Source organism: Cyprinus carpio, chromosome A5 (genome assembly GCF_018340385.1).
Source record: "Cyprinus carpio isolate SPL01 chromosome A5, ASM1834038v1, whole genome shotgun sequence".
NCBI lineage: Eukaryota > Metazoa > Chordata > Actinopteri > Cypriniformes > Cyprinidae > Cyprinus > Cyprinus carpio.
Window position 1 is genome coordinate 4,123,417 of NC_056576.1, and position 26,906 is coordinate 4,150,322.

General features: G+C 34.6%; 2 protein-coding genes and 3 non-coding genes across 5 annotated transcripts in view; 1 reads left to right on the forward strand and 4 right to left on the reverse strand.

The window, feature by feature from the left end:
• Positions 1–882: 882 nt before the first annotated feature.
• Positions 883–7,492, reverse strand: LOC109081948 (60S acidic ribosomal protein P0). Its single transcript, XM_042757283.1, has 8 exons — positions 7,438–7,492; positions 6,434–6,544; positions 5,354–5,529; positions 4,031–4,118; positions 3,788–3,934; positions 2,826–3,011; positions 1,275–1,415; positions 883–1,097 (listed from the first exon to the last, which is right to left on the reverse strand). The coding sequence occupies exons 2-8, from the start codon at positions 6,485–6,487 to the stop codon at positions 939–941; spliced, it is 951 nt and encodes a 316-aa protein (XP_042613217.1). The 5' UTR covers positions 6,488–6,544; positions 7,438–7,492; the 3' UTR covers positions 883–938.
• On the reverse strand, positions 2,634–2,762 carry LOC122145208. The gene has a single exon (XR_006160160.1). It is a non-coding gene; the product is annotated as a small nucleolar RNA SNORA63 (small nucleolar RNA).
• On the reverse strand, positions 3,063–3,191 carry LOC122145210. Its single transcript, XR_006160162.1, has one exon. It is a non-coding gene; the product is annotated as a small nucleolar RNA SNORA63 (small nucleolar RNA).
• On the reverse strand, positions 4,191–4,319 carry LOC122145209. The gene has a single exon (XR_006160161.1). It is a non-coding gene; the product is annotated as a small nucleolar RNA SNORA63 (small nucleolar RNA).
• A 5,870-nt stretch (positions 7,493–13,362) lies between the features above and the next one.
• The window catches only part of LOC109058151 (vitamin K epoxide reductase complex subunit 1-like protein 1), a 15,593-nt gene continuing 2,049 nt past the window's right edge, over positions 13,363–26,906 (forward strand). The window contains exons 1-2 of the mRNA XM_042757294.1: positions 13,363–13,630; positions 20,643–20,752. Of these exons, the coding sequence (XP_042613228.1) occupies positions 13,440–13,630; positions 20,643–20,752 (301 nt within the window). The 5' untranslated portion in view covers positions 13,363–13,439. The remainder of the gene's footprint in view (positions 13,631–20,642; positions 20,753–26,906) is intronic.

The following is a 26,906-nucleotide window of genomic DNA, read 5'->3' on the forward strand; positions in this document are numbered from 1 at the left end:
AACATTACATCTGCTTATTATAAAATGAAAAGCATTATTCGGGGCCATGCAGAGACCTTTGGAGGGGCAGGTGCTCAAAGTGTCTGTAAAATAGGGCTGTGCTCCTTGCTGATACGCATCTGTATGGATATGGTTTGTGGGCTACATAAGCCTATATAAACCATTTATAAAATTGTCATTAGAAAAATATAGGACAACATCATAGAATACAAATTATTGGTTATTGTCCAGCAGTGTATTTGATTTCTTGGCCAATTAAAAACAATGTGGCTACACCCCCCACTGCAGCCCCCCAAAATGCAGTCTAGAAATATAATTTTGGTCTTATAAAATCAGCATTACTTCCACTGTAAAATGTGGTGTGACCGTTCGATAGCATCATTTTTGCACTTAATCCTCAATGTTTCTGCGGTTTTATTAATAGACAAATCAACGGACATGTTTACAACTACATGTGACTGCTTCCATTCAGAAGTACTACTTAATTGTGCTTATAATGCAAATAAAACTGTTAAGTTGCAGTCCTGGATGCTGATTAGTCTTTCCAGAATTTGTCATGCTTTTTATAAAGTAAACTTAAATCACTTATTCTAGTATTTTGAACATTTTAAACAGAGGATCATTAATTTTATAAAGGTCGATTTTTCTCTATGGACAGTTAAATTGCCAAATAGAAACTTCTGACTTGCACTAAAAAGAATAGTGTAGAATTGATTAATGTCAAGCCCAATTACAGATCAAAAACAGACACAGCCTTTAAAATGTGAACCATTGTTTTGGATAAAATCACCACACAAGTTTTGCAACAGATTTGTGACCAGTTTAATTTTTGGTGAAACTAATTTAAACCCTTTAATTGAATTAAATGACAAGAGTCACAACTGATGTTTCCAGATGTTTTATTGATGTTAAACTGACGCTGATGTTGACTCAGCAGTTTAATCAAACAGGCCGAAGCCCATGTCCTCATCAGACTCCTCGGACTCCTCTTTGGGCGCCTCCTCTTTGGCTGCGGGAGCTGCAGCTTTCTCCACCGCAGCCGAAGCAGCAGGAGCTGCAACAGCGAAAGCAGTGGGATCAGCCAGGTAGGCCTTGACCTGCGGAGGACAAACAGACATGCTTTTAGTGTCAGTGAAGGCAAAGATATCCATCAGAACGGTCTGGGACAATGCGTCCCCATCCATCCACATCAGGGTTGTTCATCCTAACAGACGCAGACAGCTGGACGCATCTCACCATGCACAGGATCGATCGACAAAACTACTGAGCTTTACCTTCTCAGCCAAGGGGAAGGAGTAGTCTGTTTCCACGGCGACAGCCAGGACCCTCTTGTATCCGTTGATGATGGAGTGAGGGATGGAGGCGAGCGTCGGGTAGCCGATCTGCAGACACACACTGGCGATGTTCCTCACACCCTGAACAGAGAAGAGAGTTACACAGACATCAGCAAATAAACACTTGAAGAGGGGATGAAAAATGAATTAAAATTAAAAAAAATTTTTTTATAATTAATTGTAGTTAAACAATTTACATTAAGTATTAGATTTATTATTTTAAGATGCAAAACATTTCTCTTTAAATGAATGGGTGAAACATTACAATGGGAAGTTTTAAATAAGATTAAATAAAAATTATACATTTAAACTTTACATGATATTTAATACATAATTTATATTTCTGAAAAACAGAAGATTGAATGAAAGAAATCTAACTGAAACGTTAAAAATAATCTAATTTAAAAATTAAATATAAATATTAGGGGTGTGACGAGACGAGACATGAGATTTTTAGACTTTTTCTAAAGAAATATTTATTAAACTGAAAAACAAATGCAAAAAAATGTAGGTGCATTTTGAAATCAACTTGCTTTATGAAACTACACTTCTATTTTAATGGTATATGCAGCAATAAACATGTAAACTAGAGCTGCACGATCCTGGATAAATTGAGAATAATTTTTTTTATATATAAATTGGAGATCACAATTCTGGAAAAAAAAAGATTGGAAAACTAAAAATAATTTACTAGTTGTTCTGACGAAATGCTCATTGCTAAGTCTTTAAAATATATATATTTGAACAAATTAAATTGAGGAGTCAGTGTCTTGATTCATAAAGACCTGTTTCACAATTCAGAATCTAAATTAATTCAATGACAAATACTTTAAACGGGCAGTTGTCGTCACCTCCTGGCGGAAGAGAAAAGCGTTGCAATACATACAAGTGTTAATCTGCTTTCGTTTTGATCGCTACTGTAGAGAATAAGTGTTTATACCCAAACTATAAACTTTTATCCCAGTACTTAATTAAATGTCTGTAACAGAAATAATGTGTGGTTGAAAACACTGTGTTGCTCTTTCTGGATCAGCAGCAGCAGCATGAATTATTCATTAACAAGGGCAGTGACACTGATGCTCGCGATGTGAAACCGCTGTAATGGACACAGCTGAATCGTTTTCTTTCATTAATGGGTTGGATTATGTTGTTTTTTTAATGATTGTTGTTTTTTTTAAATTATTTATTGTGCTGCTCTAATGTAAACCGCAAATTGTTTTGCAATGATATCGGCACGTTATCAGCCATGAGATCTCATCACATCCCTAATATACATGTATACACACGCACACGTGTCGAATGTCTGAGACCAAGCGTCCCTGTGAGCTGTGGGATGCAAACACTCAGGGATAGAAGGAAACAGGTTTATTTGCGCAGGGGGAACGACAGACCAGCACTGACACAGCCGGCCCATAACTGATCCTGCATCTTTACAAATACAGTCATCCAAGACCCAACACACGACGCACGAGCAGCATGAACCAGACTGACCTCCAGGAACCTCTTGTGAAGGGCGTCTTCAGTGATGTCCAGCACCTCGGGGCTGTAGACGCTGCCGTTATCATACACCTGCTGGATGATCAGCCCGTAAGAGAAGGGCGAGATGTTCAGCATGTTGAGCAGCGTGGCCTCGCTGGCGCCCACCTTGTCTCCAGGTTTGATCAGCTGAACGTCGCTCTGCGGACACAACAGGACACTTAGTTTAGTTCATTTGCATTATTAACACACGTGTCTGAGACCAAGCGTCCCTGTGAGTCGTGGGATGCAAACACACAGGGATAGAAGGAAACATGTTTATTTGTGCAGGGGGAACGACAGACCAGCACTGACACAGCCGGCCCATAACTGATCCTGCAAACAGCACCTGATGCTTAAATGATTAAACTTGAAAACGTTTTAACAGCTCAATTTTCATAATTAAATACATACAAGATTAATATTAAGATCACTGTTAACTGGAAGAACATGCATTGATTGGAAGAAAAAAAAAAAAAGGTTTCCTTGACTAAATAAATAAATATATTCAAATGAAAATAAATGAAAAATGAAAAAAATTAATACACAAATCTCCATTTTATAAATAAAGCACAATTATTGTCTTGATTAGAATATTAAAAATCAAACAATATATACACATTTAAAAATACATTTTAAATTAAAATATTGTAAAGCTACAAAAAATCCTAAAATTTTTTAAAGACAACAATTAGCTAAATTAAATTTTAAAATATTAAATAAATTAAATAAAATTAAAAACAAATAAATTTTAATTTTAACAAATTTTAAAAATGTCTTAATTTAATTTTAAAATATTTTATTTTAAAAAAAAAAAGCAAATAAAAATAAAAAAAGTATAATATAAAATGGTTAATAAGAAAAATGTTTTCATATTCATTGGAAGCCAAAGTTGTAATTGAACCGGATTTGATTATTCGCCCCTTCCTGCAACTCACCAGGATTTCAATGGTTCCTCTGGAGATCTTGGTGGTGATTCCCAAAGCCTGGAAGAAGGAGGTCTTCTCAGGGCCGAGTCCGGTGTTCTGAGCCGGGACGGTCACCTCACACGGGGCGATGGCACCGGCACGGGCAGCAGCCGGCACCTACCATCACAGACCACAATAACAGCTTCATGTAAAGCCATGAAATCAAGTCCTGAAGAACATCAGACATTCACACAGGCGCTCACTGATACTCACTTTGTTTGCCAGCAGCAGATCCCGGACCTCAGTCAGATCCTCCTTGGTGAAGACGAAGCCCACGTTCCCACGGATGTGAGGAAGCAGCCTGTAAAACACGGGAGCAAATCATTCACCTGGAATTATTAAAACTACAGTTTAGACATGCAGCTGATGCAGAATGTCTGAGACCAAGCGTCCCTGTGAGTCGTGGGATGCAAACACACAGGGATAGAAGGAAACAGGTTTATTTGTGCAGGGGGAACGACAGACCAGCACTGACACAGCCGGCCCATAACTGATCCTGCATCTCTGGATTAAACCGCATTTGTAACGGCCTGATGAGTGAATAAAAGACTGATGTTTACAGGGACCTTTTGTTGAAATCAAGTGTATGCGAATCAATTTTCAGGATTTTTTTTCAGATTGAAGGACGTTCATAACAGTCCTGCATCTTAAATTTGAATGAATTGCAAAAAAAAAAAAAAAGTTCTCTGATTATATGCATCAGCTTTAGTGTACTTTTTAAAACGAAAACAGTCAAACGTCAACGTTTCAGTTTTACTGACAACAGTACCATTCAAAATGTTTAAAATTAATGTAAAATCATATAAAAAAAAAATGCAATTAATGAATAAAATGTTTTATAAAGTTTGTTTCAGAAGGGAGAAAAAAATGCATTTACCTAAAAATCTTTAAATTTGTGAAATATTTAAATATTTAGTCTAATTCAACTAAAAGTAGTGCATGTATAAATATAGTGGTAGTATGTATACATTCCAGATTCAATTTAAAAATGAAACGCAAAAACAAATAATAAAAGTAAAGATTTTTCAAGTTATATGCATTGGCTTAAATGCACTTTAATAAAAGTCAAAAGCAGCTTTGATTTCAGTGACAAAAGCAGCAATGAGAACGTTTAAATTTCATGTAAAATCTGCAAAAGTGGAAAAGTGTGTTCAAATATTCCATTTAACGTCAAAGAACTTAAAATAAACGCTCACAAATCTTCTGTGGCTGTTCATATGATGCACGAAACAGTGAAAATTAGCTGTGAGTTGAACTAAGAGTTGTACTGTGGCTCAGATCCAGACAGGAATTGTGTGTTTGTGGTGTTTTTCTGCTGATTGTGTGATGCTTGTTAGAATTTGTTGTGATTTTAGAAATCTTTATAATGTTACTAAATGCATAATTTTGTTGTTTTTGATGTTTGAGGTAGGCTTAGTAGACTTTTTTTTGATTGTGAAGATCAAAATATTATTGGATTTCATGCAGCATGTGACTCGGGGCGGTGTTATTTATCATTCTGTATAGAGACAGCACACAGTCTACTGTGACACGCACCTCTCCAGAGCGGAGTTGTTCTCCAGATGGCCACGGATGGCCTTCCTCATCATGGTGTTTTTGCCCATGAGCACGACGGCCTTGCCCCGCAGGGACAGACGGATGGTCTGCATCTGCTTGGAGCCGACATTGTCTGCGCCCACGATGAAACACTTGGGGTAATCATCCAGCAGTTGCTGTAAACAAGGAGAAAGACATGTCAGAAACACAACAACCTGATGGGACTCGTGATCTAACGTCTGAGGTCAAGCGTCACTACAGACAGGAAAGAGTTTATTACAGCAGCGGAGGAAAACACGCATTTAGAAATAGACGTATTTATATTTTAAATACAATTCAGCTACAAAAACATGGTTATAATAAAAAATACAAATAAATTGGTCAAGAGACCTGATATAACAATCTTATAATATATCATAATTTAGAAAAATCATGCATTTATTAAACCCCTCTTCCATAAAAATAAATTCTCGACACTTAATGTACCAAATAATTAACCAATTTTTACATAATTCAACTAAGAGTAGTGAGATCAACAACTACTTTAGATTCACTTTAAAATGATTTATTAAATGTCAAAAAAAAGGACATGATAAAATTAAGATTTATGACTTAGTTGCATTATAAAGTTAAAGCAGGGGGAATCACGCATTTAAAATAAAACATTATTGAACTACACAATCTATAAAGTTTGATCCAGCAGGGAAAAACGTATTTATTGAACTAAATAACCTAAACAGACCAAGTATTTAATCAAATATTTTACACTGAAATTTAAAAAGTCGTCATAGCTTATATATAGTTACTTTTAAATAAACAAAAATAATTATACCAAGAGATAAATGGAACCATTAACACTTTGGACAGTCATCCTGAAGGGAGAAAGATTAATAACTCAACCTGATGGGTTCATAACTATAGTATGTCTGAGACCAAGCATCCCTGTAAGTCGTGGGGTGCGGACAGACAGGGATAGTAGGGGACAGTTTGATGTTAGCAGGGGGAACGACCGACCAGCACCGACACAGCTGGCCTGTAGATGTCCTGCTGTACTTCGTTATAGAAGTGCAGAGCACTTACGATGATTTTCAGGAAGTAGTTGGACTTCCACGTGGTCCGGTCTTCCCTGGGCATCTCGACAGTGCTTCCAAGGATCGGTGAACAGCCGGTTTAAAGACAAGATCGAAAAACCTGGGGATCACAGATTGAAAGCCACTTAGACAAGCATCTCATCACACTGGAGCGGTTTCTAGATATCAAGCTTCAAAGCTTTTGCACTCCACAGTGATATGAGCAGCAAACCTCTTTCAGACATCAGTCCCAAAGTGGACACAACTTAAACAAAACATCACAATCTAAACAGTTGTCACACAACAAGAGTACGTGAAAAACTTAATTTTGACAAATGGCAGATATAATTACAAGATGAGGATTTCTATGAGACATTTCTTGCTTTGTAGTGATAAAGCTAGCATTAAATAAACACCTATAATGCTGCCAAAACGTCAAATATGCCAAAAAACCGAAACTAACTTCTACCTGGAAATATTTTAAGAGCATATACATGAAACAATAGTGCTGTTGGCCTTAATTTACTAGTAAAATGTCTGAGACCAAGCGTCCCTGTAAGTCGTGGGGTGGGGACAGACAGGGATAGTAGGGAACAGTTTGATGTTAGCAGGGGGAACGACCGACCAGCACCGACACAGCTGGCCTGTAGATGTCCTGCTGTCATTGGACGCGTTTAATAATAATAATAATAATAATGTCAACAAGTATTACACACAATATAGTGTATAGCATAAAAACAATATCTATATACAATGAGAAACTATTAAAACATGCAAACACGTGGCGCACAGACCTGTGCTAACAAGCTAATGCTAACTTTTTTCCTCAGCGCACTGTTCTATGCTAACAGGCTAAAGCTAACTTTTTCCTCAAACGACTATTATTATGCACTGGTTGAGCGCTGATGATGTCCGCGAGCGATTCTTAACACATCTGTGACTTGTTAAGAAGTCATATGGTCGGAAATATCGTTTAAAAGACGGAAAGCCTCACGAGGCCGAGCTGCGCCTCACCTCACGTTCGGAACGATTGAAAGAAAGAGAGCGCGGAAGGAAGCGGCGCGAGATTAGTACCGGACGAACATCCAATCAGAATCGTGCGGAAGAGGCGAGTCTGTGCGCTGATTGGTCAGCAGCCGCGTCTCTCACTCAGCAGTTGCGCACGCATGCGTAAAATAATTATAATTATTAGATTAAATTATATTCTTGTAATTTAGTGTTCAGTTTGCGCTCTAATGTTATCAAACGGCACAAAATGTTATTTAATAATATCCTGGATAATTGTGACTTTCGGACTTTCTTTTCAGATTTGTAATAAAAGTCTATTTTGTAAGTCTCTTGGATAAAACCTCTACTAAATAAATAAATGTTGATGTTTTCGGTGATTTTTGCTTTACAAATTTAAATTAATTTACAAATTAATGTGTCTTACGTGGCCTATGATATTTATTATTATTATTATTATTGGAAACTATACTCAATTATTATTATTAATAGTAGTAGTAGGCTGTAATAAGTTACATCCAGGGTTATATTAGAATAAATGAAAAAAGACAAATAATGAATAATAATAATAATAAAGTAAAAAATGGACTTCAAATAATTAATCTTATAGTACAGCACCAGGATGAGTACAAAAGAAAACGTAATATAAAATAAACTAAATACTTTCCAAATAATATTCACACATATTTACAATATTAACACTGTAAATTGTGTCTTTATACCGTACATGAAAATATAAAATTCTATGGATGGAGTTCACAAAAATGATCATATTTAATTTATATGGGCCTCCATATGACTTCTAGTAGCTAGTAATGCTTTCTTCACTCTCAAGCTTACATGTTGGCATAATTAGATTTAATTAAGATTTTATTTAGTCAGTTTATGAGTGAATGACCGCACTCAAGTTCTCTTTTTTACTGTACAATGTATTTTTGGCTATTGCTACAAATTTGCTGGTTTGGTGGTGCAGGGTCACATTTGAAAGAAGTTGTGATGATTAACTCACAGTCCAGTTAAATCAGTTTTCTGATGACGTTGACTAATTGAGATACTGTTATAGTTTCACTAATAACTAATAGTTTTCTTTTTAATTTTAGTGAATGTTTTAGTAATTTTCTTGTGTGTTCTGTCATTTTTATTAGTTTTTAGTTTTTGTAAATATGCCTATATACTGTTTTTATTAATTTTTATTTAAGTTTTTGTTTTGATTATATTTAATTTATTAAGTTCAAGTTGATAAAAACAGAAATGTTTTGCAATGATTAACTCACACTCGGCCATTTAAATAAATTTTTTCCTGGTTACTTTTACTAAATAATCTGTTTGTTTGACAGCTAAAAAACAGAAAACAAGACTTCTTGTGTCATTTTGCTTTCATGTAAATTTATCTTGATTTATGAATCTTTTAGACATTTGAACTATAAACCAAGACAGAAGCACAGAGCAAGAACAGTATAAAAGTTATTTAATATTCTGCTGTTTAGATGCAGATTCTATTCAAGCTACTTTCTGTAAAAGTAATTTATTAAAAAGTAATCATTTTTCCCCCCTTAAACGTTCTTTACTTGGTTTAAAAAGGTCTTAAATTTACTTTTATAAAACCTGTGTCCATATTAACAATAATAAAACATAATAATGTCTGAATCTATTAATTTACCTTCTTAAATGATCAGGTAAAGTGCAGAGATGTGAATATCATACAGTAAGCCACATACAGTGACACTTACATATAAAATGATTTTGGTAATGTTGTAACCTGATGATCGTGTTAAACATATTTACTCATTTTATCTTGTCTTTAAAACCACATACTTTCAACTTCCTCCCATGTTCAGATAAAAAAAGCTGGATCTTCAGCCGTGTATTAAAAACACAGAGAATACAAAAACCACAGAGAGGATTGTGCAAATTTTATTATAAGCATTTGTCTTCCATTATAGAAGTCATCTCTTCTGATTTCTTAAGACAGTGAACGTTTAAGACGTGACACACACAAACACACGCGCGCGCGCACGCTGCTGCAGGCGTCACGTGACAGCGGCGGCAGCAGAATGCGGAACAGAAGCGCGTACGCGTGCGCGGGAGCGCGCCTCCAACAAAAACATTAATCTGGGAAAAGGGCATAACAGACATTTGGACCACGATCCGGTTTCACTCGTCCATCTCCAGTATGTGCAGCCTGAACCTGTAACGCATAATAACACATTAAAAATTTATATTCAAAATAAAATACAAATGTGCACGGAAGTGTTGCGTTAAAGACAGGAATGCACATGAAATCCTGAATGGGTGTTGTTGGTGCACAAAGAGGGTGGACGTGTCTAGACAATAACATGCACGCGCATCGTCCTCACCTCGAGGCATTGTGCTCAGGAGGAACAGCTCTTGGTTCTTCTGCGTTTCAGTTCACTGTTTTGCAGTTTTTCTGCTATTTTCCTCTCGTGTCCGGCCGGGGAGTGGCGATTAGTGTGCAGTCCGATCTCCTTCTTACTTCTGCCTTTTCCTCCAGCATGGCAGGAATACTCCTCCAGGTTATAATACTCATACTCATCGTAATGCGCTTCTTCGAACGACACTAATCTGTCGATGTCGGTGGCCATGGTGTGGTTAGAGTAACAGTCTCTTTGCGGCGCGAGCTCTTCCCTGCGAGTCTCCTCTGTGAGTAAACAACGCCGCTGTCACGCGGTTTTCTGAAACGCGCACGTCACGTGGCTTTCAGGAGCGCTCGGTGATTGGCGGAGAGTTCCTGCGCGCTTGTGATTGGCTGCGTTTTGGGTGCGATTCGCTTGTGATTGGCTGAACGATGGACTGTTTTTTTTTTTTTTTTTGGCAGTGAGTCCAAGCAAAACAAAGCCCACTTCCGCATTTTCCCTTTATTTATTTACCCACACTTACATTTAACAAGAAGATTTTTGAATAAAAAAAGACAAATCAGTGCAGATTTCCAATTCTGTATGCTTTTGCTGCGTTTCCATCCAATGGCAAAAACTTCTTAAGTTTATATAATAATGCATATTCTGTGTATGATTGCTTATATATATACCTGAGACGAAACAAAACACACGCGAGTTATAACTCTTTTATATGACACAGACCACATGGTTATATAAAGATGGTTTCCTTCATGTTAACACCCTTTTCCATGCTGTATCTCCATAAAGGACTTTTGACTGAAGTATATCTTTAACAATGATTTGTCACAACATGTTTCGCATTCTTGGTTAAAGACAAGCTTCTTTAACTGTTAAAAACATGCAACTCAGAAAACTGAAGCAGCACGTATCAAATAAAATGCAAGCACGTGCTGTCTGTGACAGTATTTATACCAGCATGATGTACATGTCATTTGAACTAAAGTAGCATTTTAAACTGTTACTGTTACATGTTGTATAAAAATACAAAATACAGTACAATTGCACTTGCATGCAATACTTGTCGATACAAACAATAAATGAGAGATTATATATTATATATGTTAAGATTCAGACATTTCTTTATGCACGCAGAGATATAATACATGCACACACACACACACACACACACACACACACACACACACACACACACACACATACACACACACACACTCACTCACACTCACACTCACACACTTACACACATGCACACACATATATGGGTCAAAGACATTAAGATGTCCGCATCAAAAGAAATGTACAAAAGTGATTTTTATCCATAGAAAGCACATTAAATATTAGTAAAGTGTCTACTTATACTGTAGGTTTCAAATTAGTTTTTGGAGAATAAAATGTCAAAATTTGGTTGAAATAATGTTACATTGTCATTCAGTGTAACAAAATATTTATGTAAAAATTCGAACAACATGCTTATTCTGACGTGTACATATTAAAATATATAAAAGAATAAGGAGAGTATTAAATTTGATTGTGTTTTAAATGAGTAAAACATTCTTACTGACACATCGGCAAAACCTAGGATAGTGACACATTTAAAAAAATTTAAAATTACAACTAATTCGTGTTTGGGGTAGAAGAAATTAGTCTTTTAATATGTTATTTAATATGTTATGCATAACGACATTTAAGTGGGTCTCTACTGTAAATCATGGAAAAATTTATGTTGTTTATTTTTTGCTCAGAAAAATGAAAACAAAATTGCATTTTAAAGCAGTATTACACTTATTGTTTTTATGCTTAAACCCCTTTTCGTCTTTGACTCATATATACATTTATTTGATCAAAAATACTGTAAAAACAGTACGATACTGAAATATTATTACAATTTAAAATAACTGTTTTCTATGTAAATATATTAGATGTCATTTATTCCCGTGATGCAAAGCAACTGTAAATGTGCAGTGAAAAAAAAACTAATTTTACTCATTTTAAAATAGAACTGGCAAGTAAAATCTATTCTTTGAATAATTTATAAAGTTTTTGGACATATGATTTTCTTATTGCTTTCCTTACTTTTATTATTATATTTTTATTATTGTTTTTGCTTATTATTGTATTAGTTTAAACGTATTATCACTGAGGATTACCAGTGTAAGGGACAAAACCTTTACCTTTCATCTACAGTACCCAGTTGCTCTGAAGATTAAGGAGACACTTTACAGTTCAGGATTTACCCTGTTAGTGACTTTATACAGAAAAGATTTAATTTTGAGGTAGACCTGTGTGGCTTTTGTTCTTCTTTTCCTGAAACACTTCTTTTACTGTGAAGTTACTTCTAAATTCTGGTTTGATATCCATATTTGGTTATCAGTAAAAATGGAGACAATCCCCCTATTTGTTTTGCAAGATGACTTCTTTTTTGAGCGTGATTTAAATTCTCTTTATTCAGACGTTGTTAACTTTGTTTTACTGCTAAATATCATATTCATACATGCAATATAAGCCCTCCTTTAATATATTTCTTTGTGAGCCTGTGAAAATGTTTCAGAGCTTCAAGTACTTTAAAAAACTCTTTAGCTGCGTCCCAAACGATGCACACTATGCACTCATACACTATGTACTTATGCACTATGTACTCAACCATGTCGAATTGAGAACCTCCCGATCTCAATTCGAACAGCTCTTTACTCATTTTCAAAAAACATCTAAAGACTCATCTTTTTCGCCTGCACTTAACCAACTAATACTAGTACTTACCTTTTCTTCTCTTGTCTATCATATTGTTAAAAAAAAAAAAAAAAAAAAAAACCTGGCTACGTGTTCTGTACTAGACTAACTGAGACTTGTCATAGCACTTGTATACCGTTGTTGTTCTCTTGTTGATCTGATTGCTTCTATTGTTCTCATTTATAAGTCGCTTTGGATAAAAGCGACTGTTAAATGATTAAATGTAAAATGTAGTATGAGTCTGTTAGCCCCTCCCCCTTCTCTACGTAATTAAAGCTGTGACAGGTGAGTGCATGAAGTGTCCAGGGTTTTTTTTTTTTTTTTTTTTTGGTTTTGTAAGTGCATCATCTGGTTTTTTAAAGAGCACTTTTTCTTTTTGGAATTTTTTTAGTGTGATAGCACTATTTATATTACAAAACGTCATAGACTAGTCACTATAGTGCATAAGTACGCGATTTGGGTTTCTCCATCTCAAAACATTTATTATTTTAATGTATTTTTCTCTGATTTCTTTATGTACTTTTTTATCGATTCTTGATCCCTGTGTGTGTGTGTGTGTTTTTTTAATTATAATTTCTCTCTCTCTCTCTCTCTTTTCCGTAAGTGTAATTAGTATTATTTATGTTATTCTTCTTATTCATGGCGGGTGTGCCTTATGTTGTTGGGTGTTCTCTGTGTTATTGTGTACAATTTGCAATAAAATAAATAAATACATAAATACATAAAAAAAAAAATCTGTGGCCCCCGCTGACGCAAGAATGACGAGACGCTCGGCGGACACGCCCACCCGCTGAGCAGACCACGCCCCCTGATGTTGTGACACGTCTCGAAGCTTTTCCACGCCGCGCGCCCAACGGTCGAGGCAGAGGGGAGGCTGCGCGCGCTCGTGCAAAGGCCGGGAAAAAAATGGCGGCGCCCGTCTTGCGAGTGTCCACCCCTCGCTGGGAGCGGACAGTCCGGCTGCTCGTGTGTCTCTCAGGAATCCTGATATCCCTGTACGCATTCCACGTGGAGAGGGAAAAGACCCGCGACGCCAACTACCGCGCCATGTGTGACCTGAGCAGCTCCATCAGCTGCTCCAAAGTCTTCACGTCCAGGTAAGAGCGAGTCTCAAACCCGTGTCGGCTCCCTAGCTAGGCGGCTCGGCAGCTGTCAAGGGCGCGTTCGAGCTTTCAAAAACAGCGTTTTGACCCCTTTTGAACGCTTAAGGACATTTCGGGATCGTCCCCAGAGTTTGAACTCGCCTTTAAAGTCCTGAAAGTACTGTCTAGTTAGGGTATCTCCTCAGGTTTTGACACACAGCCGGAGAGTCGCTCCGGGCCGCTGACTGACTGAAAATATAATCAAATAAAATACCCGTCTCACATTTATAGTCTTTTCTCAAAACGCCTCTTGGGTCGACACAAACATAAACACAAATATGAATTAAATCAGTTCATTTTAAAGCTGTTTATGAATGTGTTTTTTGTCTTATAAGGAAAAACACAGTGCGGTAGCAGCTAATGCTAACAGTGCTAATGAGTGAGCGAGCGCACTATCAGTATACGTTACTACTAATAATTCACATGTAATTTCATCTTCTTTTATTTTCTAATGTACTGGACTGGATTGTGGTCTTGAGGTGAAATCAGAGCCACTCATTTCTTAGCATCTTCAGCTAGCTGACAGTAGTGACATCCCTTAAGTGAGCACAACAGGCTGTTTCAGACTATTTAGTTCTCTTCATGTTCTGTGTATGTTTACCAGCCCCTTTAAATGCAGGAGTTTAATCGTTCATTGATGTTTAAGTCTGAGAAGTGAACGAGTTTGATCAGGGTTCAACTTTGTTTTAGTAACCTTTGAAATCAGTGTCATTATTTTGAGACGTCAGTTCCTGATTTTATTACTTTAGGATCCACCCTTACACATCATCAAACTAAATGTTGATTTAAATGTGTATAGTTAGTGAATATATTTAGTTAATTTAGTGTAATTAATATTGTGTCTACATGTATATATTCATATGTACACAAAATATTAACTTAAATGTGTATATCTAGTAAATGTATAGTTTATACATGTGTACACTTTTAATATATTTATATGTACACTACATACTTGTATTATGCACTATATATTAACTTCAGTGTGTGGAATATATACACTAAATGTTAATTAAATGTAATAACTTAATATGTATATATATACTATATATATATATTCATATTATATTTATATATATATATATATATATATATATATTATATATATTAGATTAACTTAGGTGTACTGTATATAGTAAACATGTAGCTAGTATTTAGTATGTGTGTGTGTGTGTGTGTGTGTGTGTATGTATATGTATATATATATATATATATATATATATATATATATATATATATATATATATATATACATACATACATACATACATACATACCATACATTTTATTTCATATATTTAGTTTATTTAAAAATACATATGTATATAAATTACTGGTCGACCGATGTTGGTATTTTTGACAGCCGATGCCGATATCTTGGAAAGCAGGGGGCCGATAAAAAAATATATATATATATATATAATATATATATATATATATATATATATATATATATATATATATATATATATATATTAATATTTAAGAAATTTGAAATAATTTGACAATGGATTAAAAATTAAAAGTGTAGTTTATATTACTAATAATATAAAATCTGTATTAATTCCTTTAACCATTCTATCGGATTATTAGACAGACTTAGACATCTTGTCCATATTAGACAGAACTGTTAACGATGACGGCGATCAAGAGGGAGAACGTGAGAACTGTCAAAATAAAAGTCCCGCCTCAAACACATCGGAAAAAATTATATCTTTTTATATATATATATAATTATATATAATTAGATATATCGGTCGACCACTAATATAGATATTTACTCTATCGTAAATATTTATAAATGCATGTGTTTTTTTTATATAGTTATACAGGAAATATTTAAACAAATATATATATTTATATTGTATATTAACACACACATATATAATCAATAATATATAATAATGTACATTTGCAGTATAAAGGTCAGTTTCTGGAATGCTTTTGTTATTTTTCTACCTTGATTCAGCAATAACAAGCCCACTTCTTTCATGCAACTTGTTTAGTTAAAGCGTTTAGAAGATGTCGATGGTTTTCGGGACAGTCATGTGAAATTCACACACTTTCAGGAGAACTTCATTTGAATTAATGCTGATGGAAAACAAATCACATGCTCACTGAGATCATATCAGCGTAGATCAGCTGTCCTAAGGGATGATTTTTGATATTCTTATGTGATTATGATGCTTATTGAGATGACATGATACAGACGGATGTGTCTTGCAGATCTGGTATTAATAGAGTCTGCCACTTTATCTGTGAATTTGTAGATGTGCCCACTCAAACATGAAATAGGCTAAAAAGTGCAGCGTCATATATCACGCTCAGTTATGTTATTACAATCACATGGATATAGAGGCTGTGTGTTTGCATGTTTGAGTCTGTCGAATTGCTTCAGAAAGCTGCTGATTGTGTTATTTGCTCAAAGATAAAGCAGGCAGTCTGCAGGGAAAACAACCAAACTAAAGCCCCCGGTATACTTCAAACAAAGTTCGTTTTCGTTCTTCGTTTGGGGGCAAAAATAAGTTTGAAAAGGCTGAGCGACGGTATACACTTTTCAAGCATTTTGACACCCGCACGCTGCTGGAGGCGGGTGTAGATTATTGTAAACATGACTCGCGACGCTCGCGCGTATCCCCTAAACACAACAACGATGAAATGATGTGAATGAAGTGTAATACGGGCACAAATGGTCAGAATATTATAGACAAAAGAATAATGATTAGCAGCAGTTCAGAGTCAAGTATCATGTTTGCAATACAAAAGAACCATAATCAGTCCTTCATGGGAAGTGTGAATGTCTCGGTCTGTAAAACAAAATATTGGAGTCAGTTTGTTACTTTATTTTATTAGTGTTCATTTATTTTATTAAACTGGTTAAATTGTACATCTTTTTATATTTTTTGTGGTGTCATGATTTACTTTTGATAAAGACAAAGGTTTATTATTGTGTGTTCGTTTTGCATTTCATTTATTGTATACTCTTTAAATTCACTTATTGAAAGAACAACAGCAGCAGCAGTGTGGTGTAACATTTATTTGAAACACATGTATTTGGTACTTGCTACTTAATATCTTTACTCTTTCCTTTCATTCTTTTTTATGGCTTTGGAAAACTTGTCTCTGATGTTTCTCTGTCACTTTTTGCATAACTCCGGGTCGTTGACACCAAGCTTTGTTGCAATTTCTTTCTAGGAATTAAATGCTTTCTCTTAATCTTTAAAGTCTCTCCACGAGCGATCATACAGGTGCGGATATATCTGTGCCAGCTCAGTTATTCGATACTCCAGTGTATTCATGTTGCTAGTGACTAGGCCGGAGATATTGATCTATCTTGCCTGACCTCCGTTGAAGGATAAACGAACTGGAAAAAAAAAAATCGCACGTCAAACAAGGTGGAGTTTCAGAACACACCCACCGATTACGTAACCGCCACGGACCAATGGAAGCTCAAATGTGTTTAGGAGCCAAAACAAACTGCCCCAGAAAGTTCGCTTTGGTCAGTTGTTTCAAACTAACGAAACGAACTCAAAACGAACTTTGTTTCGTCCTGATTTTGTACGAAATATCAGTTCGTTCTTCGATTTCATTTGAAGTATATCAGGGCCTTAAACCCCAGCCGAGTGAAGGATTTCAGGAACGTTACATAATCAGGCTTAAGGTCTGGCTCTTAAAGGGAACCAACTTTTATAAGAACAGACTTCAGATAATCAGGCAACTTGAGCTGATCGAGATCTTTTGCTATGGATTCTGCCACTAATTTGGTTGTGAACGGTCATTCCATTGGGGAAACTGCACAGTACTGCTCATTGAGTCTCGACTGCGCTGCTGTCTAAAGGTTTGTGAAAGATTTCTGAGTGTGTTTTCTGCCCTGTGGAGGAGAGACATTATTTTGTGCTGTAAAACATAAGAGTTATTGGTTTGTATTTCATCTCAATGACTGGAGTTGCCAGGCAAACCAAAGATAGAGTCAAGAGTAATGCCAGCCTCTATAGCTGCACGCACGTACGTAGCTTGTTTGATACAGTTTCATAACAGTAAACTGTAGTATTCAAAGATGAAAAATGCAGACATGCCCACACTAAATCATAGAAGAAAACAGTATTATTTCGGTGCGTGTATACTGGAAGTCATTCTGTCACACCTGCTGATGTAGAAACCAAAAATTAGTGATTTTAGCATTAAGAAATCACGTTTAAAACTCAAATTCCCTGTGAAGAACTACATTACCCATAATCCTGCACAGAGATCCACCAATCAGAGCAATCAATGTTATTGTGGCAATGAAAATTACTTTTAAAAAGCTGGTCAGTGACCATCCAATCCCATGAAGCATTGCAAGTGTTCGAGTCGCTATTACCTCTCAAACTAGTTATATGCATATTAATTATATGCCATATATTTGTTGTTTTTATATTGCATGGTTTCCTATTATTGCTTTAAGTTTTTACATTATCATTTATATCCTGTTGTTTATTGTTTCACACATCGATAGTTTCATATTGTAGAGTTGTTCAGTGTGTAGTAGGGCTGCACGATTAGAACAAAAATCATAATTGTCGATTATTCCCTTGAAATTGTAATTGTGATTATTAATTACGATTATCACAATTTACACTGAATGATGTTTATACCATTGTTTGATTCAACTGCATGCCGTATTTTTATATGAAAATAAACAAGCTGAAAACACTCTAACTGAAAAACTTTTAGTGCTTTTCTATAGTATTAAACCTTAAATATCAACTATACATCGGATTGGTTTCTTCTTTAAATTATAAAAAAGTGAAAGTATGAATGGTATTATGTTAAACTAAAATTAAAATATTGGGAAAAACCATTAATATAGTATCTTAAGCACGCAGAATACCATAAGTGGACTTTGAATGATTAATTGCTGCTTTGAGCGATTACGTAATTGTTGCATCCATAATTGTAATCGGGATTAGAAATTCGATTAATTGTGCAGCCGTAGTGTGTAGTTTAATTACACATTTGTTAACCTTTTCAATCTGATTTGCATACTTTGTTTTCTAATCAAACATTGTTATGTGTTGATTCATCTCTGAGCTGGTTGGTTTGGTTAACTAATTATTGAGGAATCTGTTGAAGAGAATGAAGAAGGAAACATACTTTATTGTTCCAGTTATTCTCCCACGGTCTTTTACTTGTTTTGTTCATATGTTGTGAGTACCATATATATCTCATGAGATGTTTCTCATAAAATTGGAGAATTTATTATGCATGTCTGGTATGCAGACTTTACTTGCTCTAGTAATCGTGAGTCCTCGTAGTTTTGTTATGTTGGATGCACTATAGGGTTGGGTGATGTCTAAAATGAAACATCACAATGGACGATGACATCAGCGGCGGGGGCGGGGCGGGGGGGCGAGGGTGTTGGTAAGGTTGTGCCCGAAGCGTGAATTATAAAGGAAAGGGTGTTGGTAAGGTTGTGCCCGAATCTACACCGGGTGCGAGCTATAGAAATACTATAGAACCACTGATCTATAATAGAGATTCATATATGTGACCCTGGAGCACAAAAGCAGTCTTAAGTTGCTGGGGTATATTTCTAGCAATAGCCAAAAATACATTGTATGGGTCAAAATTATAGATTTTTTATTTTATGCCAAAAATCATTAGGATATAACATAAAGATCATGTTCCATGAAGATATTTTATAAATTTCCTACTGTAAATATATCAAAACTTAATTTTTGATTAGTAATATGCATTAAGAACTTCATTTGAACAACTTTAAAGGTGATTTTCTCAATATTTAGATTTTTTGCACCCTCAGATTCCGGTTTTTAAAATAGTTTTGAATCTAGTCTGATCCTAACAAACCATACATCAATGGAAAGCTTATTTGTAAGCTTATTCGATGTATAAATCTCAATTTTTGAGTTTTGTGGTCCAAGTAGAGATCAGTCAATAGAACTCATTATAATCAGTAGGGCTGGGAATCACAGGATACCTCACGACATGAATAACGATACAGGGCTCACGATACGATGATATCACGATACAATGATAACCGATACATTGCTAGACAATCCTATAACGATACATGATGATATCTGTCCAACTATGAAAACTAAATGCCTGTAAAAAAAAAAAAAAAAAAAGTGCAAGTTTTCTCTCTTTATTCAAGTCCAAACTGTTAGAAAACCGCACAAAAGTTCTGTAAATCAAATTTAACACGCTAAGTAAATTAATCATCTTATTCTAGGACTTATTAAAACCTTACACTTCTCTTTGTGTGTAAACCAACACATTTAACTGCTTATAAACTTTATATGTAGCCTATATATATATATATATATGTATGAGTCAGAATCCAGTCATGCGTTCAAGTTCACTCATAACGTTATAAATGGTGCTGCAATGGATTAAGTGTTTAGGAAATTATAAAACTTGTCCATTTTACTGCTTAATCCTAAAATCAGTTGTTTGGTGATTGTCAGCCAAAACAAAGATACAATATGATTTTCCAGCCTTTTAAGATACTTCGTTTTGGATAATGCATTGTGAGCTCAGCCAGTGGGGAACAAATGGCGAAATGTTAGTTATATTCTCTTAATGCTGAAAAATATCAAACCTTAATGTAATTAACATGCACGATTTTATCTAATTGGCTAATTATGTGTGCTTGTATGTACTTATGCTGGGATTGGACGTGACTGGAAACCACCACATTTCTCCTTAGTGTAATTTCAATCAATTTGGGTCAGAAATCTCCGTTCGCACTGATAAAAGGAAACTGTGCTTTTTATATGCTGCTGTCTTGATCATTGTATGATTTGATTTGGGCCAAATATTTTGTCATAACGTGCTTGTATTCCCTCGAGAAACCCAGAGCGCTCACACATGGTATTAGAGTTTATTTTTAGTCGCCGTCTCTCATGTCGTCTGAGTTCTGCTTCTTTACTGTTTCTCTCTGTTTGTGTTTTCATATTTTCCGTAGATGGGGTCGAGGATTTGGACTGTTGGGTACCATTTTTGGGAACGACAGTGCAGTAAACCAGCCAAACAGTGTCTATGGAATCTTGTTTTATATCTTTCAACTGTTACTAGGTAAGAACAGCATCAGCCGCACGGATCTGCTGATAATGATGTTTTAACATCAGCAGGTACTTTCTAGGGATGCACCAGTATAGAAAGTATGGCAGATATCTTGATATTACGAGTCCGATGAATATCTTTGGTCTTCGTGTGCATCATTTTTGACTAAACTTCCATTTTATTTCCACTTGTGATTTTCTCAACTGCTTGATTTTCTGTATTGTTGCAAAATGTGAACTGTATTATTAACAGAATTATATCAGTACATCCAACTTTAACTACATACATACAGTTTACTCACATAAAGCAATATATACCATAAAGCAAATCTCTACTGTGTCGCAAAATATTGCCCAGCTCTAATCTGCTAAATATAAGGCATGAAGATATTAAGATGATGTAAACATTAACATCATAATTTCTCTTGAGACAATTTGTATTGTGAATAAATGGGTTAATTTGAAAACAAAATAACTGAGATAAAATGATTATGGTGTTTAGTAGTTTTCAGGAAGTTGTGTAAGTTTATATTATTTATTTGTAAATTTAATACATTGTTTAATTTATTTCTATTATTTCAATTAATCTTTTACATTTTTATTTATCAGTTGAATGATATTTGAAGTTTAGAGAAATTGTAAATGTTTTTTTTATTAAGTACAAAAAAATGGGTGATGTTTTCATTCACAAACAATCATGATCTCAATATTGACCTTGATTGTGATTTTGTGAGCTGTAGTTTAAACACAAGAGCACACATGGTGTTTACATCCTCTCAATCTACATTTACTATTGTGGGAATTATGTTAAAACAGTTACCGTTTTTGTCTCTATCTAGGTTTATTTGTGAAAGATTATTAAAGTTCACATTAATTTGTGCAGTGTACAGTGTCTGTAGAAATGATCATTTATCATTTACTGAGACAGATATTGTAAGGGATGTGTGAGCATGTCCGGTTCTAGTAGGAACATTACTGTGTATAATCTGAAGCGGTCTCACAGACCTCTGAATTATCACCCTCACTTGTCCTTGTCTGTCATCGCTGATGCGATAAGACGCGTGTCAAACATTCACAACCTTAGTTTAACCCCATGCCTCTTGTGTTGTGTGCGTCTCTTCTCTGGACAGCGTCTGAGTTACTGCTGTATCAGTTTCTCGTATGTTTGTCATTCCCTTCCTCTGGGTTATTATTGTTATATAAAACTATACTAAAACTTTTTTTTTTTAATTTAAATAAAGCTAAAATAAGATATAAATATTAGATGAAAAACAAGCTACTAAATTTACTAACTGGAAATAAAAAAATAACTAATAAAATTGAACCGAAATAAAAAACTGAAATAACTGAAATAAAAAACTGAAATAAAAATAAACACTAATTCAATATATTAATATAAACTATAGTAATACAGCCTAGTATAAATAATACTAATATAACACTGGTCTGTAGAGATGTGCAGAAGTACATTTTCAATATTGACTTGTTGGTTTATTATCTGACCAATTAGGTTGAGTTAAGGAAGCCCTGTATGATTTTCTAGTTTAAGTTTGTTTACAAGAAATGATCGATTGCGTTTCTTGATCATATTGATGCTAAATGCAACCCTTTAATTTTCAGCCCAAAATACATTTTATTTTGCGCTAAAATTTTTTTTCGTTTTTTATTTTTTTAAATGAAGCGTTTTTGCATTTTGACATTTATTTTAATGATAATTAAGCATATTCCCTTCAATTCATATTTCTGTTATGTGAATAAAATATATTTAAATTTTGGAAAATGTATGAATAATAGGAGCATATGATTTATATTATTATTATTTATTTGTTATTTTTTAAAGTACTGTATTATATTAATTACAATATAGTAAAAATAATTAGTAAAATTCCACAATTAAAACATCCTAACACATTACAATAATGTAAACTTGGGGGAAAATGTGCTTAATTGTTATGAAAATGATGTAGATGATAGTAAAATAATCTTATAGTTTTTTATGAAATGTGACACTGAAATAACTACAACCTGAATTAGCGCAAATCTTTAATAGTCCTGATAATTTAGCACTTTCAGTCCTTATTTCTGTAATGCAAATAAATTATATTGTTTAAGTTTTGAAGCAGTTATAAATAATACAAGCATTTGATGTACTACTTTTTTTTTTTTTTTTACAGATTTAGATAAAAATCATTGTATTAGTAGTAATAGAAGTATTTTTTATATACTGTATATTATAGTAATGAGAATCTCCCCTTTGGGGAAAAACTGACAATTAAAACATCCAAACACATTTCAATAATGAGAATTTGGGGGAAATTTGCTTAATTGTCATAAAAATTACAAAAAAGAAAAAAAACCATAAAATAATCTTTTTGTTTTTGGGATGAAATGTGACCTGGACATGTTTTTGTGAGATCCAGTGAAATAAATACAACCTGAATTTGCACAAAACTATCTTCGCTACTGTAATCTTCACAAACAAACAGATGTGCTTATGTATGATAATAAGAGCATGAAATGTACTTTGTAAATTCATTCAGAAAAATTCAATCTAAATAAAAATCTAGAGAAACTAGTCAGCCTCACTAATCTGTTTGACTAGTTGACCATCCAGACCAATCCCTGCAGACGTCTGCCTCATCATTTCCCCTTGCTTCTTCCCTCAGCAGTCATGTGGGCTTTGCTGACTCAAGTTGCTCTGCGTGTTTGGCTCTGCTGATCTGTCCTCAGGTTCATTGTGCTTCTAAAACTGGACACAGTCAAGTCTTTCTTCACACTATTGCAGCACATTTGCATAATGCCTGCATGCAGTGACGGACGGCTGTATGCATGGAACCGTTTTGCATTTCCTATAAACTGTTTTACATTTTACTGTGCAGTTTCTCGGCTTATTTCCTTATCGATGCATCAATTATTGGACTGGTTGTTGACTCTGTTAATCAAACTAACGGCTCCGGTCTTATATAATCCTAGTGAGCTACCTTCTAAGGTGGCATTTTAAGATGGCATTGTTGCGCCTCTAATGTGATATGGCAAATAAAGTCATGTGAAGTGAGTCTCAAATTCCGTGTCTTCTGTTTACGTGCATTTTAAGCTAAGACACTTAAAGTGAAATAAATGTTTTTTTTTTCTTGCATCGGTTAATTTTGAGATTTTGCTTCCATAGCTTATCTTTTTTCATGTAAGTAGAATGCAAATATCCAAAGTACACACATAAAGTGTTTTTTTTTTTTTTTTTTTTTTTTTTTCTTATTATGCTATTTACGCCTTTAGGTGTCCGTTATAATACATATTGTTAAAGAGTTTTTTCTCCACCTTCAGCAGCACTTACATGCGCCAAAATTTTCAGTTTTCTTCCTCTCTATATTCTTAAGGTTTTTACTGAGGGGTTTGTTTATATATCATTCACCTGCTTTTATTATTGTACTTTATCTATTTGCGTCTGTAGATTTCAATTACAGTACATACCTTTAAAGGCCGCAAGTTTTTTCTCCACTTCAGCAGCACATACATATATCAAAACTTACGGTTTTATACTTGACTATATTCTGAAGGTTTTTACTGAGGGGTTTATTTATTTATCATTCACATTGATTTATATAACATTTAATCCTAAAAACATGGCAAAAACTAATTTTTCAACAAAATTAAACAAGAATTTGAACCAGGCTTTATCCAGTGGTCAGAGCAAATTAGTGCATCTTTAATGTTAATATTTAAAGGGGTCATGAACTGAGAAATCAAATTTCCCTTGATCTTTTGACATATAACAGGTCAATGTACTATAAAAACCTCCTATAAGTTTCAAAACTCTAAACTTTCTTGTTAGTTTAAAACCAGTTTTTATTGAAACCAAGCTCAGAAAATGACTTATTTTGTAATTAAAACTTTTAATAAAATTTTAATCAGGAAACTTTAATGATTTGATACTTGAACAGTAATAGGACTCTATAAAATCTTTTCTTTCTTTTTTTGTTTTCTTTCAAACTCTGCATTGTTGGTTTTAATTTTAGGGATCTTGTGTAGGGCTGCACGATTAATCGAAGTTAAATCGCAAAGGCGATAAATCACAATTAGGCAGAAGCTACAATTGTTGTGCATATTTTTCAGTGAAGCATGGTTTTGTGATCAGCAGTAAATCTCCATCCGTAGGCCAGAGGGCGCTCTCGTGCTGAAACTCCAAACACACCCCGCAGAAGAAATGCGGTTGCTGAATAAACAGAAGAACAAAAACTGCTTTCATTATTTCCACATGCTTTCAGATGGAGCAGCATTTACTACACAGAGCCGTAGTTCACTGAGAAGCTACACAAACAGCTTTCATAATCGCAGAGCGATTTCTTCGATTTTATTATCGCGCGATTATATCGTCTGCGTGATTAGAACGTGATTTTGCGTAGCTTGTCAGTGAACTACAGCTCTGTGTGGTAAATGCAGCTCCATCTGAAAGCATGTGATGGATATTTACTACTAATCACAGAACCGGCTTTGCTGACAAGATGCGCATGACAATCGCATTCGTAAAAATTAAAAAAAGTATATTTTAAAAGCAGTCAAGTGAAAATATAACACTTTCTCTACAACATCATTGTATTTTTTGTCAAATAAACTACTGCACACCAGAGGTTTACTGTATGAATTAAAGCATGGATTTTTTGTGCTATTCCATGAAAAACAATATTTTAATAAATGGTATTAGTAGTAGTGGTGATGGTAGTAATAGTTTGAGAATAATAATCAATAGTATATTTCTGTAATAATTTCGAGTTAAACCAAACTTTTGTTTTTGTTTCGTGGTGTTTTTTGTGTGTATTTGACAATGGTTTTTATCAAAATAGTCAAATGCTTGTAAATTAAGAAGTAAAAAAAAAAAACGCTCTTATCAGCTTTTATTTCAGTTAGACGTGGCCTTTAAAGGCTGCTGTCTGTGTAGACTGCACTAGGTTTGGAACAGATCCATCCTGTCTAGCCTTGAATCAGTAGACACTTGGAGATCTCTTTAATTTCTAAAACCTTGCCATATCGCTCATTTATGTTATTTATCTCCATGACCCGAATCTCAGTTAGTTCTGTCCTTGTCTGCACCGTTATGTGTGTGTGATCCTGATCCGTTTGTCCTGCTCTGCCCTAATGAAATTTCATGACTATGAATAGCAAGACTTGCCAGAGCGCATTGAATGCCCTCTGTTGTGGAGATACACTCCTTTTCTGAAGGGCTGGAGCGAGTGATTAGTGGGGGAAAGATCAAGCTTGAGTCATGCTCCGCCCCCTAACAAGCCACACCCACTGAGTGTCTTTAAAGGCACCTTCCTTTTAAAGCAGCATCCTAACGCCAATGTAAGCTCATAAGTGAGTGATTTGGAACACTCTACATAGGCAGCATCTCTGTGTGTGTTATAGAAATAGAAACGCAGCCTGTGTGACAATACAGGTGTTATTCTACAGTATTCATCGTTTTGCTGTTGTTCAGTGACAAGTGAATGACAAACAGTAAAGGAGTTGAGAAGGTTTTACTTGGAATTTTCTTCTGAATTTCAATGTGGTTTATAATAAATAATTATTGCTGTTAAAAGAACCCCAAAATATTATTGTAAGAATGCAAATATCCAAAATACACATTTAAATGTTTTTATTTTTATTTTTTATTACGCTATCTATTTACGCCTTTAGATTTCAGTTATAATACATATTGTTAAATAGTTTTTTCTCCACTTCAGCAGTACTTACATGCACCAAAATTTACAGTTTTCTTCCTATCTATATTCTTAATGTTTTTACTGAAGGGTTTGTTTGTATATCATTCACCTGCTTTTATTATTGTACTTTATCTATTTGTGTCTGTAGATTTCAATTACAGTACATGCCTTTAAAGGCCGCAAGTTTTTTCTCCACTTCAGCAGCTCATACATATATCAAAACTTACGGTTTTATTCTTGTCTATATTCTAAAGGTTTTAATTGAGGGGTTTTTATTTTTTTCTTCAGTTGATCATAAATATATCAAAACTTACGGTTTTACATGGCGTAAACACATTTTTCAACAAAATGAAATAAGAATTTGAACCAGGCTTTATCCAGTGGTCAGAGTTTTGTTCTGGAAATGCAAATTAGTGCATCTTTAATGTTAATATTTTTATAGTTTTTTGATGGTTGTTGTTTTTTTTTTAA